The sequence below is a fragment of the Primulina huaijiensis genome, chromosome 2 (genome assembly GCF_012295235.1).
Source record: "Primulina huaijiensis isolate GDHJ02 chromosome 2, ASM1229523v2, whole genome shotgun sequence".
Taxonomy (NCBI): domain Eukaryota; kingdom Viridiplantae; phylum Streptophyta; class Magnoliopsida; order Lamiales; family Gesneriaceae; genus Primulina; species Primulina huaijiensis.
In genome coordinates, this window is record NC_133307.1 from 32,270,490 (window position 1) to 32,288,873 (window position 18,384).

At 35.5% G+C, this 18,384-nt stretch overlaps 4 protein-coding genes across 10 annotated transcripts; 2 read left to right on the forward strand and 2 right to left on the reverse strand.

The window, feature by feature from the left end:
* Window positions 1–442: 442 nt before the first annotated feature.
* Window positions 443–1,161, reverse strand: LOC140962109 (RING-H2 finger protein ATL70-like). Its single transcript, XM_073420976.1, has one exon. It carries the CDS (start codon window positions 1,101–1,103, stop codon window positions 609–611), a length of 495 nt encoding a protein of 164 aa, XP_073277077.1. The 5' UTR covers window positions 1,104–1,161; the 3' UTR covers window positions 443–608.
* Window positions 1,162–4,205: 3,044 nt separating this feature from the next.
* On the forward strand, window positions 4,206–7,393 carry LOC140971797 (myosin-binding protein 7-like). Of its 7 annotated transcripts, none has more exons than XM_073434294.1 (4): window positions 4,206–4,545; window positions 4,680–6,286; window positions 6,367–6,452; window positions 6,894–7,393. In XM_073434294.1, coding segments are annotated over exons 2-4 (1,488 nt in total). In that variant the 5' UTR covers window positions 4,206–4,545; window positions 4,680–4,885; the 3' UTR covers window positions 6,895–7,393. The 7 variants fall into 7 exon arrangements, with proteins under 7 accessions (XP_073290395.1, XP_073290390.1, XP_073290396.1 ...); XM_073434289.1 differs by having other exon boundaries at window positions 6,367–6,413; XM_073434295.1 differs by having other exon boundaries at window positions 4,680–6,277.
* A 2,424-nt stretch (window positions 7,394–9,817) lies between these two features.
* LOC140971799 (fasciclin-like arabinogalactan protein 17) lies at window positions 9,818–12,585 on the forward strand. Its single transcript, XM_073434297.1, has 2 exons — window positions 9,818–11,264; window positions 12,262–12,585. Exons 1-2 carry the CDS (start codon window positions 9,938–9,940, stop codon window positions 12,333–12,335), a joined length of 1,401 nt encoding a protein of 466 aa, XP_073290398.1. The 5' UTR covers window positions 9,818–9,937; the 3' UTR covers window positions 12,336–12,585.
* An 893-nt stretch (window positions 12,586–13,478) lies between these two features.
* Window positions 13,479–17,549, reverse strand: LOC140971798 (calcium-dependent protein kinase 26-like). The gene is made up of 7 exons (XM_073434296.1): window positions 15,985–17,549; window positions 15,407–15,550; window positions 15,155–15,307; window positions 14,893–15,008; window positions 14,513–14,680; window positions 14,179–14,403; window positions 13,479–13,769 (listed from the first exon to the last, which is right to left on the reverse strand). Exons 1-7 carry the CDS (start codon window positions 16,943–16,945, stop codon window positions 13,647–13,649), a joined length of 1,890 nt encoding a protein of 629 aa, XP_073290397.1. The 5' UTR covers window positions 16,946–17,549; the 3' UTR covers window positions 13,479–13,646.
* Between the last annotated feature and the right edge of the window lie 835 nt (window positions 17,550–18,384).

Below are 18,384 nucleotides of genomic sequence, written 5' to 3' on the forward strand. Positions count from 1 at the left end.
TTGAGTGAAGCTTATTAATTACGCCATATAATTTTTTAATTATTTGAATGTCATAGTTTATGAGATTGTTGGGCTAAAATTTAATTAATTATATAATAATATAGTTAAAAATTATGAGCGATTTATACTTTGAGATTTGAGTGCTTCCTTTGCATGTCACAAAAGCTTCCAAATTACATGTTTTAAAGTTTGAAATAATTTATTATCATATAATATATATGTTTAGCCTTTGAATAATATTATCCATGACGCACCAAAAAAAATACCCAAACTTGTTTTATTTTCTTATTCTCTATATTATTTTTCGTTTAGTATATAAAATAATAAATGCATTGTTAATTGTAATAAAAATATAATTGAGAGTGACGGTTAAGCAATTATGTGAATATGTTTAAAAAATTTACAAATATATAGGCTGATCCCCTGCATGCAGTCCAAAATAAAAGAAAAATAATTGTAATTTTTATTTATATACATGTTTATAATAAGCAAAAATCTTGCTAATCCAACTATCTGGGATTCATGACTAATTCATTTATACAAGAGAAGTTACGGAACTAATAATTAATTCATCACTAATTACATATATTGAACATGCAATATCATGATCATCCGATGGGTCGGGCTGCAAGGGGAACCACCTCCGCCAGCGGCGTTGGAATTGGCGAAGTACGGCAGACTGGGCAGGTGGGGTGGCTGTGCAGCCACTGATCGACGCACTTGAGATGGAAGAGATGGCCGCAGTCCGGCAGAACTCTAAGCACGTCGCTGTTCTCGTAATCTGTTAAACATATGGAGCAGCACGCCGCCGTGGAATCCTTGTGATTAATTTTTGCTTCAGAAAAGAGCATCTTCGGGTAGCTTGATAATGTTGATTCGTCGAGCACAACTTCCACTAAACGGTTCCGGGAGTTTTCTAACGGCGGCGCTGCTGGCTGAGGATTCTGCGACCTTGATAAGTAGAAGGTTGGGTTGTTTCTGGTGCAGCAATACGAGGCCAAGGTCATGGTCACGATGAGGAAAAGGATTCCAATGGAAATTGCGATGGCGTAACCGACGTTGTCGAGGTTCTGAAAACCGCCAGCGGCGGCCGTGTTATTCATGGTGGAAGCCGACAATATATTGAATTAATTTAAGGTGGCCACTGCCAGCCATGGTCGAGTTGATATTACGGTGTGCATCAAATGTCAACGGTCTGAACATGAAATTGTAAATATATATATTAAAATTTATTCTAGGGAGGAATGATTCCACATGAACTGTCGCTTTTAATAAAAGTCAAATAAAACTTACATTTCATATTTATTTCTAAATTATATATTAATGTGTGGTTAAAATGGATTATTATTCGTACTCAATTAATTTGTCGTGCCAAGTTACGTTGTTCTATAATCCTATTGCATTAAAATATCAATTTTCACCAGTATAAACTACTCAATGAAAGTATTCTAAAAATCTCTTTTGAAGATTTTAATAAATAGTCAACGGTGGCCTTTTGTCTTTTTCTTCACGGCTTCCTTGCAAATAAAATCTGCCGCTAATCATCTTCTTCATTATTGAAGCTGTACGTATATGGTATTAAATTCAACTCTCCTTTCGAAATCTTGTCACCTCTGTAAGGCACAACCTAAAGTATATATTTGAATAGAGTAAGTAATTAATGATTCTATAATTTCCAAGTAAACGTGCATACGAATCCAGTCTAACTCGACTTGAGATAGCTCAAATCAAACTCAAGTCCAGTTTTGCCTCATCTACTTGCAAACAACTACATGTTTATATATTTTTTTAAAAAGAAACGAAGTTCCAAATAACATAATGGATTATCATGCTGGGTTTGGTGAATTCTTCAAACATCCCCATTGGAATGACGGCTTCTAAAAAAGTCATAGACGAAGTTAAACCAAAATGGGAGAAAAATATTACCAAAATAATTAATGACTTGTTTTGAATCTAATCAATCAATCAGGCAGTAGCTAGAGACGTGTGGCTTATATGTTTGATATATAATTTAATCACACACCAAAATGAAATATGAAAGGATGTATGAAAAGAGCTGTGAAAAATGCTATTTTTTTCTTCGTGTACCCGATAAATTACCAGACCCAGATGATAAAAACCCCGACTTTTAATTATTAGAATTTTTGGGTTATATCTGGTAAGCATGTCACCACAACTTGTTTCGATATATTGCATAACTGTTACTTGCCAGATTTTTTAAATGATGCTTCCATTGTGTTGATACCCAAGAAGAAACGGTCTGATGTCATTTCTGATTTTCACCAAATATATTTTTGCAATGTTCTACATAATGATAGCTAACAGACTGAAGAAAATGGTCTACTATTTTATCTCAGACCTCAAAGTATCTTCATAGAGTTAAAGCAGAGGGATCAGCTCTATCAATAATCTCTTTTCTTTTTATTTTCCCAGGACGAAACTGGAAGAATGCACCGTTATTAAAGCATGCATGTGTTTTTGCAATTATGAATTAACAACCAGATAGATGGTGAATTTTCACAAGTCCTCTATTTCTTTCAGTACAAATGTGACTTCTGAGATGAAACACAACATTTGCGAATCTTTAGGAGTGGAATATACTACCAATCATGGAAAATATTTGGGGTTTTCCCTTCCATTATTGGTAGGACTAAATCAGAAGTTTTTGACTTTATTAACGAGAAAGCCTGACATAGAAGGCTCTCCACGTTGGTTTTGGCTGCAATGACAGTTTCTCTCCAACAGTAGAAGAAGCCATGAGTATAATGTTAGAACGATTTTCACAATTATTAATTTTTTTCAATATTTAAATACATGATAAAAAGCCATGTCATCATCAAAATTTCATAATCGCCGTAGGATCTAATCTAAAAGTTCTTGATCTACTATAATATAGTGGTAAGTCAATTATTTCAATCATTTGGATGAAACGATAACCCGATTGATTTGTTATGCATTACGTTGCCATAAATATAATACACAAAAGCATTTGTTATGCATTAAGTTGCCATAAAAATAATACACAAAAGCATGTGTAAGACCATCTTATATATCAATTTTGTGAGATATATATTTTATTTAGGTCACTCATGAAAATGCATTACTTTTAAACCAAAAGTATTAATTTTTATTGTAAATATGACAGAATTGACTCATTTCACAAATAAATATTCGTGAAACCGTCTCACAAAATACCAACTCAACATAATATATATGTTTTTTTCCATAAAAGAAAATAATATTGTTTTATGTACATAATGTTTATTTTCAGCCACATATTTTATTTGTGTTCAAGATTTCTTCTTTATTAAAAAAATTGATTGTTTTTGTAAACGGTAGATTGGATAAACAACTCCTTATCAAGCCTAACTTTGAGTCCACGCCACGCCATTCATGTGGGCCGTTCCATTGACATCAACTCAAGCTTATCCTAATGTGAATTTGTCATTTTACAACTACAAATGGAATATTGACATCAATATTTTTTTTTACTAATAAAAGTCATTAAATATCATCCAATTCTTTGTGATGAAATATTGGCGGAAAATATAGCATATGAATTTGGTAATGGATGATTTAAACGATTTCATCAATTTTATATGAAAGTTATATGACATTTTGATATTATTACTAAATATAAATATAAATGAATGAAATGGCATCATGTTAAATTGGTAAATGCATGGAAAAACCAAGTTTAAAATAGTTTAAAATTTTCTTAAGTCTGGATTTTTCGCTGTTAGTATTTCATAAAATATGAATAAAAAACTATATAGCAACAAATCTCTCATAGATTTTTTGTGGAATAGTATCACAAATTTATATTCACGTTTGATCTATATTTAAAATAAAAAATAAAGTTTTTAAAATTAAAAATAATATTTTTCAATGAGTAATTTTACAACTAATAATTATGGTTCACAGCATATTGATTGCCTTGGCGCAATTGATGTGGACATTTAACACGATTGCCAATGATTGAATTAATATCTAAAATACTATTGTTTTAACAATAAAAGTGAATTAATATTTAAAATAAATTGTTTATAATTTTAAAGAAATCACATATCATTTGTGTATATTCTAGAGTTACAAGGGCCTACTTAATCGACTCTAGGCGAGTGAGAATTTTTTTTTCTGGGGAAAAGTGGAATATGTAATTTGTTTCCCGGTCAAATCATGGTCTTCTGTTGAAGTCTCCGCGAATATACCCTTCATCTCTCTCTCTCTAAAATCAACGAGGCAACACCTCCCAGCTTTCTCTCTCTAAAAGCAGTAAATTCAGCAATCACATCCTCACGAGACACGAAGCGTTCAAGAAAACGCGATTCCCCAAACGGATTAAGCACCACGAATTCCAGGGTTTCGACGTCTACGTATATACAGTAAGTCCCCCTCCAGTTTCCTTCGATCTCCAGTTTCGGGGAAGCAACGGTCGGATATTCTACTGGAAACCACCTCAGATTGTACACGATGGAACTTTTTGCATCATGGAATTCCAGCGCGGTTGGTTAATCGATCGTTATTCCCTTTCCTAGCTAGTAAGTAACGAAAGTTAACATGCCTATGTGCATATTGCGTGTTTTTTTGGGTATTTGGGCATGCGTGTTTATATGCGGAAAAACTTTTAAGGGGTTCGAAAATCGAAATCGATGTCTTTTCGTGATTCTCTTTTGTAGGGATAATGGAAATAATGTTTTGATCTGGACTTCGTGTTGAGATTGAGGAAAGAAACGGTAAATATGCATTTAGGAAATTGGATTAATATGTGCATTGAGTGAAGTGTTACATCTTTTGGATTTTTGTGTGGTGGTGGAAGATTTCTTTAGCTATTCATGTAAAATTGGATTGTGGACCTTGAGGTTTATTGGATGTCTTTTGATTAATGGCGACTAAGAGTTCGCCTTCTACGCCGTCTACCAGCCTTGTCAAATGCTGTGACTCTGGATGTAGCTGTTCGGTGATGAACAGGTCTCTTTCAGGGACGTATCTCCGGTCTGTGAAACGTAAATATGATGAATTCGAGGAAGAAAGTGAATTCAAGATCCCAGGGCTCATAATGACACAAAATGCTCGTGTGGAGATAGGAAATGAATGTGTGGCTTTGCGTGAAATGGTCAGCAGCCAGCAGGTGACCATTCAGAACCTCATCTCTGACTTGGAGGAGGAGAGAAATGCATCGTCTTCAGCTGCCAATGAGGCCATGTCTATGATTCTGCGGTTGCAGAGGGAGAAGGCAGAGATTCAGATGGAGGCTAAGCAGTTTAAGAGGTACGCAGAGGAGAAAATGGCCCATGATCAGCAGGAGACATTAGCACTGGAGGATTTGTTGTATAAGAGGGAACAGGCCATTCAGTCATTTACATGTGAGGTGCAGGCCTATAAACATAGGATGATGAGTTATGGTCTCACAGATAATGAGGCCGCTGGAGAGAAGGGTATGAGCCGGAATAATAGCTTGACCGAGAATCTTGAAGGGCAGTTTGAGTTTCCTCCTTGTGAGATTTATCCTCCTCTAAAATGCAGTTCACAGGTATATGTGGATGGTGATGACGAAGCCACGGACATTGAGAAATATGCCTTTGGGGAAACTCCAAGAACTCGGGATCAGTTTAATGATTTGGAGCGCCGGATATGTCAATTGGAGAAAAGTCCTCGGACAGTTAATCCCAATGGGGAATATAGTGGCTCAAAAAGTTTGCTTGAGAAGGTAGTAGCTGGTCAGTCTCCTAGGCTTCTCAAGAAGTTCTCAACTGACAGCTCAAATTCACTCGAGCCTACAGGTGAAGAAAAAGGTCGGGATTTTGGCACGGATTCTCTGGAGTTTGGTCGCATTTTGAAGGAGTCAGAACTTTCCCATTTAGAGGAGATTTATAATTCGAGGAAATTGGATAATGCATCAGAAGTTGGTGCTGATTTAAGCGACAGGGTTTACACAATCGATTCTGTTAATCAGGGGGATTTACCTAATGGTGTTACGGATGTAAAGGCTACTGTTGCATTTCGTGACAAGGAGATGACGATTAATATGGAGTCGCTAAATCATCTTCCTGTTAAAGATATAGAGATCCAGAATTTGTATGCAAGGCTTCATGCTCTCGAGGCTGATAGAGAATCAATGAGACATACAATTATTTCTATGGGCACGGATAAAGCACAACTAGTATTGTTGAAGGAGATAGCTCAGAACTGGTGCCAAGACATGTCACCAGCAAAGAGCAAGCCTACGAGGAAACCATCAGTAGTTGGGAGTTTTTCGTTCATGTCGGTATTCAAGGTAACCATGGTGATAAATACGCTAATTATAGCATCTTAAATTAATTTTCTCTAATATGCTGAAAATTTTATCTCGGGTTTCTCGTTCAGTGGATCACAGCCTTTGTTTTTTGGAGAAAAAAAGCACACAAATGCAGGCAAGTACAAATCTGTCGTACTTTCCGAAATATATTTTGGTCAGTTGTTTTTTGCAATTATGGATGTTTGCCAAGCTGATTATATGAATATGTTCATTGAACTGTGCTCTGACTTAATTTAACTGCTACTGACTGCAGATTATATGATTTGGTTGCACGTCCTTGCAATTATAATAAGATGGTACTTGATCTTGGAAGGGAACTTTTCGTAATTTTGAACCCCCTTTCCCCCACCCTTCTCGGCTTTCCATGAAATAGTTACTTATATCATGCAATATGAAGCCCGCCACGTTTCTTAAACAGAAAAAAAGAGAAAATGAAAGGGACGATTTTTAAAGTAGGGGCCAGGGTGCACAGAGGATATTAAAATCTCCTCAATGCCTCACATGACTTGTTGATAATCTTGGTCTTATGTAGCGTTTAATATTTTGGAGTCTCTGTCCCTGCTAAGAAACATAATTGTTTCATTATTGTTTTTAGATACATGTTTGGATTATCCGCCAACAATGTGGGCTTGTTACTGCTTTTAGACGGAAGACCTCGCGTGGGACAATGGAGATGTATATCGATTTCACACATGTGAAATGGATGGCCCATACTCTGCGTCAATCCCCTGTCGTCGCCATTTTGAACACAGCTATTCAATTGTTGCCTTTTTCCCTCGTGATTATTGACGACTTTTTCTGGATATATAGTTGCAGTGGTATTGGGTTCAATCGTAATGTCCAGTGTTCTTTTACTTCCTCTGGTTGGTGTAGGGAACAGTTTTTTCATTAGTCGAGGAAACAGCATATCCTTTGGATACTGTTGCTCATTTTCCTTTGTTGAAATATAGTGGAGTGAGTCTAGCTAGTTTCCCCTCGGTACATAACAGGTAAATGTAAGATTTTTCAATCAATATTTGATATTTGCAACATTATTTTTTAAGAGGTGATCATTAATTTCTTATGTCATAGTTTAGGGAAAATTGAGTGTTAGGACACTGCCCCTAGTAAAAAGAGCACTTTCTAAGAGGAGTGACTGTACTATCTGGTTTGATCAAACCAGGGGATTCATGTAAAAGTTTTTTTCGTTTCTTATATTTTTTTATAATTAAATTTTTAGTCGCAATCCTATTTCTATAAAGCAAAATGTCACCAGCATTAAATTTCCCGACTGTAAGGCGACAATTTAACCAGACGATTAAGAATTACATGCGTTAATTGGAACTAATAAAAAATTACAACAAACTAGTTGATCTATGTTATATTAGAAGAAACAGACTTTGTGTTTTTGAGTGGAAATCAAATATTATGCATTAATTAAATCAAAAGTATCTACATCCATCAACCATGATGGGTAAAAACCCTCCATCCAACATGAACGAGAAGGATGAGATAAAGTAAAATACACTAAACAGTGCGCTAACTTGTTTGCATTTCTACTAACATGATTTAACTTTTTAAATCTACCAGAAGTTAAGATATCCAATATGTTCAAGACTAACAGTCCTTGATTGTTGCGAGCTTCAGACTTCGACGTCACCATTACCTCTCACAGCAAGCATTATTTATGACGAAATTCATTATTTTCAAGATATGGCTATTAAAACATTGTAGCAATTTCTCACTAAAAAACATTCTAAAAATTTTAAAATACCGTATATACGTTGCTAACAAAAACTATATACGCATAAAAGAAAATTTTGATTTCAACCTCTCTTCTTCGCCAAAATATGGATATTAGTTGGTTTAGAATTAAATTTTTGGGTCTTAGATAAGATATGCTGAGGATGAGATTGTTGGTATTTCGAGCCGAGGAAGGCTATATTGAGGTAAGTTCTTTGATTCCAAACGAAGAAAGGAGGAGAAAGAACTTCTACTAGAAGAATTTTTGTACCACTCTGCCTTGTGAAATAATCGGTATTTGCAACTAAATCCAGCACTGAGATTTCCATTTGGCTGAGATATTATTTTAATGGATGCTTTTATTTTTGGATATCAAGTTACATCTACACCCCCACGATATTTTTCTCATACTGCAGTTTCATCAACCCCTTAAAACAATTCACTTGTATGTTATAAAAACTCAAACATCGGTAAGGATTTTAAAATTGATTTTTAAAATCATGAAATGTATAACATTATTAATTTTTACATTTAGTTTTTGATTTTTTTAATAGAAATTAATCATAATTAATTAGTATATTAATGTAACGAGACACTAGATGTATATTATAGAAAGAGAAAAAAGACAAAAATATTGATGTGTGATCTAACAGAGTAAAGAAAATATCCGAGAAACGACAAGTAACTTTTCTTCACCTTGAACCCTTTTCATTATAGGGATGTAAATGAACCAAACCGTTCGCGAGCTATTCGAAGCTCGGCTCGATAAAAAGCTCGTTTGAGTTTGTTTGTTAATCATATCAAACCAAGCCCAAGTTCCATTTTGAACTCGAAAATTTAATCAAACCAAGCTCAAGCCTAAGGATATTCGGCTCGTGAGCTCGCAAACATGTTCGATACTCGGCTTGTTTAGGTGGCTCGTAAGCTCGAGCTCGAGTCGTTTAGGTGGCTCATAAGCTTGAGCTTGGCTCATTTGTTGAGTTGACAAATAAAAATATTAGTACTAATGTCAATGGAAGGAATTGAATACAAGACATGTTTGAAAAAATGATGAATTCTCACCATTTAGTCACAATTATATTTTTAATCTTATTTGCATATCATTATACTAAAATGTTCTTTAAAATACAATAAATAAAATAAATTAACAGAAATACTTCAACTTATTCTTTTTCCCTAAAAATTTACATAACCAAGTCAGATACAAGTTGAGTAACTTTACTATTAGTCTGTGAAGGTTAATTAAAAATTTTACATGCTAAATTGATATGCCATTTGACATTAATCAATAATTTAAGTTAATTATGTCGAATTCATTTCATAATGATGTGTTGTCTTCGATCTACTATATTTAATGAATATTCTAGATGATTTTGGTGATATCAGTATATAATGAATATTCTAGATGTATGATTTTGGAATGTTCAATAATATACTGATTTATGTTTTTTTAGCCCTTATTTGTGTCGTTTTGGTTATTTATGAATGAATTTACATTTTTATGTCTGATTTAAAATTAGTTTATAGATATATTTAATTTTTAACAAGCTCGATTCAAACTCAAACTCGAGCTCAATTCTATGCTTATCGAGCTCGAAAACGAGACGAGCTCAAGCCAGGCTTGTTAAACATGTTAAACGAGCTATTAATGAATCAAGNATATATATATATATATATATAATTATGGATTCTGATTTACACGAAAGCACGAGACAAATAAATCGTAATACTAAAGTGTTTTCCATGAAAAGAAGTCTCACTAAAATTTATGTATTTCCCAATGTCTTAAATGTTCACCAAACACATCCCACCTCACAGTCACCACCAGTAAAAGTTACGTTCTTTCACATTTACCGAGAGGAAAGAAAGAAAGAAATAGCCTGGATTGAGAGATCCCAATTTCTTCCCTCTCCAGGCATGGATTACCAGATCTATGGGGTTCCTAATCTACTTTTCCTGGCCCTTTTCACTCTCCTTACCGCCATAGCTTCTGCATTGCCGGGAAGTTTCCCGGCAAAGACTTCCGCGGTCTCAAATTCTGCCGCACAGATCAACTCCAACTCGGTTCTTGTAGCCCTTCTGGATTCTCGCTACACTGAGCTCTCAGAGCTGGTGGAGAAGGCGATGTTGCTTCAGACTCTTGAAGAAGCTGTATCAAAGCATAATATTACCATCTTTGCTCCGAGAAACGAGGCTCTAGAGCGGGATTTGGATCTCGATTTCAAGCGCTTTTTGCTCGAGCCTGGGAATCTGAAATCCCTTCAGAATTTGATTCTTTTCCATATGATTCCAAGTCGGGTTGAGTCCAGACATTGGCCGGGGGAGGCGAAAATTCCTACCGTTCATACCAGTCTTTGCCACGATGCAGGTGATGAAAAAATTCAGGTGATCGAGAAAAATGGGATGAAGCTCGTGAGCATGACGAAGGTTATCAAAGGAGACGATATAATTCGGCCCGATGGAATAATTCACGGTATTGAAAAACTGTTGATTCCTAAATCCGTCCAACAAGACTACAATAACCGGCGGAGTTTGAGGGAGACCTCCGCCGTGCTGCCTGAGGGTGCACCGGAAATCGACCCAAGAACAAATAGATTAAAGAAACCCGCGCCGCCTGTCCCTGTCGGTGAGCCGCCGGTTCTGCCCATTTCCGACGCTTTGGCCCCCGGTCCATCACTTGCACCGGCACCTGCTCCAGGACCCGGCGGGCCACACCACCACTTCGACGGAGAATCGCAGGTGAAGGATTTTATCCAGACTCTCCTGCATTACGGTGGATACAACGAAATGGCTGATATATTAGTGAATCTCACCTCATTAGCTTCCGAGATGGGAAGATTGGTGTCCGAAGGCTACGTGCTTACAGTTTTGGCACCAAATGATGAAGCCATGGCTAAGCTGACCACGGACCAGTTAAGCGAACCCGGGGCCCCGGAGCAAATCATGTATTATCATATGATTCCCGAGTACCAGACAGAGGAAAGCATGTATAATGCGGTGAGGAGATTTGGGAAAGTCAAATATGATACTTTGCGGCTGCCGCTTAAGGTGCCGGCCCAGGAGGCTGATGGGTCGGTGAAATTCGGGCTAGGAGAAGGATCCGCATATCTATTCGACCCGGATATATACACAGATGGGAGGATTTCAGTTCAGGGTATTGATGGGGTTTTGTTTCCGTCGGAGGAAACCAAGGATGTCCCTAGAGTTGGTTCTGTTGCTAAGGCCGTTTCTACGCCAAGGAGAGGTACTTTCTTCTTCCCATATTAACCTTCTTTTGTGATTAATTTAATTACAGCAATTTGGTGAAATCGATTATTGGGTTATGCCGGAATTTGCGATAATATTCAAAGTCTTAGCCGGAATTGTGATGCCGATTTTATTCAGGCAGGTGCAGACGATAAAAAGATTGAAAATTTCAAGTTAAATATTTTTGAAGTTAAAAAATTTGCTTCCTTTTGATTGCTGCCTATAAACAAATGATTTTTTAATTAGGCATCTGGGCTACTACAATGCATTGGCAATTCTAATTCTTCTGCTTCACATTTTAATGCTAATTATATTCGACAATGGTCTCGCTAGTTTAGGTACGGTTAACATTAGTCTCGACCTGCCAACTTTGTTGTCTGCACCTGCACTTGAATTAGGTACCAGAAAGTTTTGTTCCTATTGCTAACAAACAAGCACAAGTGCACTAGCCAACTCTAAGGATTCTACTTCGAAATTTAGAAAATCTTCTTTTAAGGTGAGACCGCCTTGTTTTGCCCTGTTGCATTGTTGTGATCATGTTAAATTGGGTAACTTGGCCACGGAGCGTGTAGACATTAAATCATTGGTAAGTTGAGAAATAATATTTGTGGGAAGAGTTTAGGTAGAGTGGAAGTCCTATAGTAGACTGGCTGTTTCTATCAAATTTCGTTTTCACCATGATAATTTCACATTGCATTTTCGACCTAGCTAGTCATGGGGGGAAAGAGATATTTGATCTGTTTGATATAAGCTTTGCATTATGAATTCTTGAGGGTATAGATGGGCGTATACAATAAGGACTGATCACTCGCATTGGGACGATCATGAATCTTGTTGTAACGTTTGTGTTAGGAAAGATGGATCTATGCCATGAGGATGGATGATTCTCAAGGATCTGTGTATTAATTATGCCGAAATTATGTATGAAAAGAATCATGCATGGTTTGAGTTGAACTTGAGCTAACATTTTATATTTACTATGAATATATTTGCAGGGAAGTTGATGGAAATTGCATGTACAATGCTTGGGGCTTTTGGACGGGAGACTCATCTTTCAAGCTGTCGATAAATTTTGTCATAACATGGGATGAAGGTTTTTAGGATGATATTGTGCATGATGACAAAAACATAAAGTGGGGAACCGAGGTCCTTTACGTTGAAATAATAATCCCACCAAAAAAATATATTCTTTTAATTTTCATATAATTATATCATAAATGAATATTGTAATTATCTATCTATTTTTTATTTTTTATTTTATGTTTGTTCCACCGACAATACCTACAAATAAAACAAATACTTTTAAATGACAAGCTAAATGTTTGTTATAATAATTAATTATGGGTTTAAAAGTATTTGGTAGGTTAGTAGAGATAATAAATGATTCACTTTTTTTTTAAAAATATTTTTTAAAAATCTGTATAATCTCTTTGAACTATATATATATTTTTTAATTGCTGGTATGTATGCTTGCATGCAGAGGCGGAGACACATGCCTTTATACCCGGGTTTTAGCTTGGGTGGCCCAATTTCTTTAAAAAAATTTTATATGTAAATTTTGTATAATTTTGTAATAATATGATATTAGCTCGGATAGATCAATTTAAAATATTAAAAGATTATAGAGTTTAAAATTCTAATCTGGAGAGCAATATTTTTGGTTCCGTCACTGCATGAAGTTCTTTTGCTACGTCAAAAGTGGATTTGCAATTTCTTTAATCCCAATCTCGTGACTCAGTTGTTAGCTTTTGATGGTATTCTTTCACTCGAAGCAACTTACTGCCTACGGCTACTACGTTCTAAGCCATCTTGAATCCTCAATTTGCATGTTACTGTAAAATTAATTTTCAAGTTAGATTTTCTTTAGATGCTACCTAAACATATATGAATGTACAAAATTAATCGAGTCTTTTCTTCGGTATGGAGGAGGAAGCATGCATACCATTATTCTGTGGGCGGAGTTATTAATGATATAATTTCTCTGTAGATTGCCGGCTAACTATTCTTTTCACCAATTTTATAAATTAAACTCGAATCTTCATTTAATAATAACAAAATAACGATACTTTATATTCAACTTGGGCAGTTTCAATCATTATTATAATATCTGAATAAAAATATAGCAAGATATGATATGCATTTTTAAAAAAAAAATCCTCCAAATATCATAAAAAGATATGAAACATTTTACAAAATGAAGAAATGTCTAATTCCTTGCCCAAAGTTTGGAGTAGTTTTTATGAACGTGTATTGTACATGGCAAAACAGTTTTAAAATGAGAAACAAAATTGAACAAGCATAATATCAGCAATTTTAAGTTGAAAATTGTCTACAGACTGGAGTTACTTCCCTTAAACCTGCCAATATCTCCACGTTCATGTCAACAAACAGGTGTTACTTCCCGAAAACCAGCGTTGAAATTACTCTGAAACCTCTTCTTACCGAAATCTGCATTTCCCTTCTGCATCATCACTACAAACTCGTTATAATCTATACGTCCGTCCTGCAATTAAATCGTTACAACAGGTTATTTTACCCACATCTTGAATCCTACATAGACAATGTAATGCAAAACAATGTACCCTTCCAATAATATCCCTTAAATTTAGGCTGTTTGTATTTTTTCCTTTTTGGAATTGAGGAACAAGGTTCAATGACAACAGTTGAAGACAAGAAATGGCCTCAACTTGGTTTTGGATTTCAGCTTCCAAATCATATTTAACGTGACTACCACAGTACTTCCCTTGGAAACTTTTGAAAACGACAGAATCTTGTATGCTTTTATGATTAAATAAAATGGGACAACAAGGTGTGTCATGATTAAATAAATTGAAATGATTGTACACAAAAATCGTGTTAGAAAGATTTTATTATTAAATTTATCGAGGTATGATGACAATGGTTTTACTTACATTGTTTCGATCAGCTTCTCCAATAATTTCTTCCAGGTGAACATCGGCTATGCCAAACTCTTCACAAGCTTTTTGAAGCTCGTCTTGAGTAATATAGCCGCTCCCATCTTTGTCAAAGTAGGAAAATGCAGTGAAGAGATGGTCTTCTTTCTCGATCTTGTTCAGATGCAATGTTGCTGCTATGAACTCTGCATAGTCGATACCACCACTTTTATCCACATCAGCCTGCAATATTACCGCGTAAAAAACAAGATGTTTGCCACTATATGTGCAAAGTTCATATCTTAAATTTTTACTTGGCGTATAGTGGTCCTAGAATAAATTAAATACTCACAGCGTTCATCAAATCGAATATTTCAGACTCGTTCAGATTTGCCCCAAATCTTTTTAAACCATTCTTGAGTTCTTCAAATGTGATGTGACCACTGTTATCTGTGTCTATCATTTTGAACATTTCTTTGAGGCCCGCAATTTCTTCTTCAGATAGACTTTCTGCAATGACCTTTAGGCAAAAAATTTGATTACAAGACCGGGATGTACTAGTAACATTATACGCACAATCAAGTATAATAACACCAAGTAATTAACGAAAGAATAGAGTGACCATGAGATACATATATATCTACGGAATCGAGTTAACTGTCTCTGCTGTTTCAACCAAAATCGCATGTAACTCAGTCCCTTGCTTTCTACTTAAACAAATAAATACCATACCCGTAAAGCCATTTTCTTAAACTTGTCCATTGCTGAGAACTGCGTCAACCGAGTTAAAACTGCAGAATCAAGAGGCTTATCAGGAGCTACTCCATCAATCCGAACCCAAGGATGACCTGCAAGAAAATCAAAAGAATCTGAAACAAAATGGAACATCTATACTTGTACAAATAAATTTAGCACTCACAAGAATTTCCTACGTTTCTATTAAGAAAGATGCAGGTTTATTCGTGATGAGATTAAATTTCTAAAGTTAACTTACAAAGTACTTGATGGGCAGTTATCCGGTTCCTTGAATCCCTTACAAGCATTTTCTTCACTAGGTCTTTCGCACTATCAGATATCATCGGCCAAGGATCTGATGTGAAGTCAATATCACCATGCAAAACCTCTTCGAATATCTCTTGTTCACTTTCTGTCCAGAGTGAACGTGTGAAGAATGATAAAATCTCAAGTTCATGAAAAAAGGCATGTGAACTAAAGTGAATAATTGATAGGAATTTTTATATCTTACCACCCCAAAATGGAGGCACGCCACAGAGAAGAATATAAACTATAACGCCGGCACTCCAAACATCCGTTGCTGGTCCATAACGCTTACAAAGCACTTCTGGAGCGACATAATAAGGGCTCCCAACCACATCAGTGAAAACTTCCCCTATATTGTTTAAGCAACCAAAAACATTATAAATATGCTCGATGAAAATCAATTTGGACTAGCCTAACAAATTGATCTGTTGTGAACTTGATTTTGCCAAAAACTTAAAAATTCTTATCGAAGTAGCCAGTTTTTTATTTAGTAACAGGGAGTGGACTATGTAACGGTAAATCACACAAAAATAACTTCATGAAAATTCCCGATGATCCAAAACGATGATTCTGGTTTTATGGAACAGTTAAAAGTGATGTGCTGACTGTTTATTCAGTAACCAATGACACGGTCAACTACTTTATTACACATCCAAGTATACTATACGTTAGGAGTAAACAGTTATACAATGCTAAAAAATAAGATAGAAAGAAGGAAATGCTAAATTAACAAAATGAGGCATTTAGCATATGCTTTATCAAGACAATGACGGTTGAATATACCGGGCTTAAAGAACACAGACAATCCAAAGTCGATTGTCTTTAAAGGTGAATCTTCTTCATTGTTGACAAAGAGAAAATTCTCAGGCTTGAGGTCCCTGTGCATGACCCCTAAAGAATGACAGGCCTCAATTACACTAACTATAGTCCTAGTAAGCTCTGCAGCCTTTTTCTCCGAATAATGCCCCCGTTTAACGATTCTGTCAAAAAGCTCACCCCCTTGACACAACTCCATGACAACATGAACTGCAACAGCATCCTCGTAAGCCCCCTTGATTGAAATGACATTAGGTGACCCAGACAAGTGGTGCATGATCTCAATTTCTCTTCTCACGTCTTCCACATCTTCTTCAGAAAGTAATTTTCTCTTGGCAATAGATTTACAAGCATATTCTTTTCCTGTACTTTTTTCCACGCAGAGAAAAGTTGTTCCGAACTGCCCTTGCCCAAGTTTATGGCCCAAATTATAGTACTCCTTCAGGTGACCTGTTTTGGTTTTTAGCACAGATTCCACCTGAAGCCCTACACTCATCATTCTCTTTACATTGTGCGGTTTCTTGGGTTTGGGAGCATCAGACGGTTTTGGCTTTTCATTCACCGGCATGGCAACTTGCTCTGGCTCAGGAATTCGAGCAGATTTCCTACCATCGTTCTTGATTGCCTGTTCCCACGTTCCAGCTACCTGAGGTGGCTTTTCCGCTTCCTTCACTATAATCACCGGCTCGATTTTTGCGGGCTGTGATGATTTGATCTCCCCCTCTTTAATCTTCACCATTTCTGGAGGCGTATTCTGAACAGGATCAAGACCTTCTATAACCTTAATTTCGGGCGTTTCACAACCTTTTTCTTTGTTATTATCAGTACCAGAGATCATATCTGGTGATTTAGACGACCACAATAAATGAGACATTGTATAGAAAAACCCACCCTTAGCAATCTTTCCATTCACACAAATGTTTCCCATCGATCGATAATTTATCTTCTTTCCCAATAAATGATACTCAAACTTCAAAGAACCAACCCCACTAATTTTTTAACCTCCAATAACGTCTTCATTGTCTCGCAAACCTAAAATTGCAACGAAAATCTGCTAACCAGTAATCCCAATTCCACTAAACAGGTGATGAAATTTAATATATATATAATACAAACACGAAACAATCCGCGGGAATCAAGAAAAATAATAAAAACGTTCATAAAATTTGCATGATTAAGAAAAATTGAGACAAGCCCTGAGAATTCCACAATCATAAGATTATGTAATTTGAAAAAGACTGCACAAATTACGTTGGATAGATAACAGAAAGGCTATGAAAATGGTAAACGGTGAAAGAAAAGGAAGTAGGTGTTGGAGAAAAAAGGAAAGAATCGTGGTGATTTTATATATATCAATCTTTCACAGTTTTGATATTCCAATTTACACACACAGATACATACATACACACTGTTGGTATGTGTATTGTGGAGTGGAATTAGGGTTTTGAATTTCTCTCCTTCTTGGTTGAAACGGGCGCAAATGGGAGAGGAAAGGCTAGGGGAGATGGAAGGTGGCAGGTTTTTCTGTTGAAGCTTTCAATGTTCCCAAGTGCATGTAAGCGCGTTTTAGTTAATATATAATTTTTCCCCCCCAAAACAATAATATATAACTCACCCTAGAGAATCCAAAAACCAAAATATAATAATGTTTAAAAAAAACTATATATTACAGGATCTTATCCAATTTAATAAAAATTTTAGAAAAAATTACATTTTTAATCTTGTTGTGGGCAATTTATGATTTTAATTCACTCATTTGTATATTTTTATAATTTTAGCTTTTAGAAATGATGACGTGATATCGAAAATTACTGACGTAGTATTACTCACATGTCCAGATGAGGTAAAAATTGAATTTGGTTGATAATTATTTTGTATATAAAATAATTACTATTCTTAAGAAATTCCTTTTTACCACACTCTTGTTCCTGTTAATGGAGAATATTTTAAAGGCTTTTCTCTTTTCCTTTTTTAAAGACAATAAAAATTGAATATTAATAACACTTTTTTGCTCATATATTTAGCAGGATCCTGAGATATATATTGGATGGTTGGTTGTATGTTCAAATAAAATTTAAAATGTTAAAATGTTTTAGTCGTTGAAGGTTCCATATATATTAATTATCTCCCTTGGAAATCCGGTGATGTTAAGCACAATAAATATATGATAGGAACATGCACACAAGTATAGAAATATTAAATTATTTTAGAATTGGGAAATGTTGTTGGACAAAGAGCATTTGGCCTGTTGGACTTGTTTTTTTTGAATGAGAAATTGGACAAACAATGTCTAGATAAGTGAATGGTAAGTGGAAAATGTCCCACATAAGAAAATAATCATAGCTTTGGTAGCTTATATTGAGTTAC

Excerpts from the sequence above, each read along its gene's own strand:
- LOC140971799 (XM_073434297.1), top strand. The coding sequence starts at position 9,938 with ATGGATTACCAGATCTATGGGGTTCCTAATCTACTTTTCCTGGCCCTT. Across the intron at positions 11,265-12,261 it reads CGTTTCTACGCCAAGGAGAG|GGAAGTTGATGGAAATTGCA; the intron begins GTACTTTCTTCT and ends ATATATTTGCAG.
- LOC140971797 (XM_073434290.1), top strand. The coding sequence starts at position 4,886 with ATGGCGACTAAGAGTTCGCCTTCTACGCCGTCTACCAGCCTTGTCAAA. Across the intron at positions 6,287-6,366 it reads CGGTATTCAAGGTAACCATG|TGGATCACAGCCTTTGTTTT; the intron begins GTGATAAATACG and ends TTTCTCGTTCAG. Across the intron at positions 6,414-6,893 it reads AAAAAAGCACACAAATGCAG|ATACATGTTTGGATTATCCG; the intron begins GCAAGTACAAAT and ends TATTGTTTTTAG.
- LOC140962109 (XM_073420976.1), bottom strand. The coding sequence starts at position 1,103 with ATGAATAACACGGCCGCCGCTGGCGGTTTTCAGAACCTCGACAACGTC.
- LOC140971798 (XM_073434296.1), bottom strand. The coding sequence starts at position 16,945 with ATGGGAAACATTTGTGTGAATGGAAAGATTGCTAAGGGTGGGTTTTTC. Across the intron at positions 15,009-15,154 it reads AACTGCCCATCAAGTACTTT|GTCATCCTTGGGTTCGGATT; the intron begins GTAAGTTAACTT and ends ATTTTCTTGCAG. Across the intron at positions 14,681-14,892 it reads TTAAGAAAATGGCTTTACGG|GTCATTGCAGAAAGTCTATC; the intron begins GTATGGTATTTA and ends TTTTGCCTAAAG.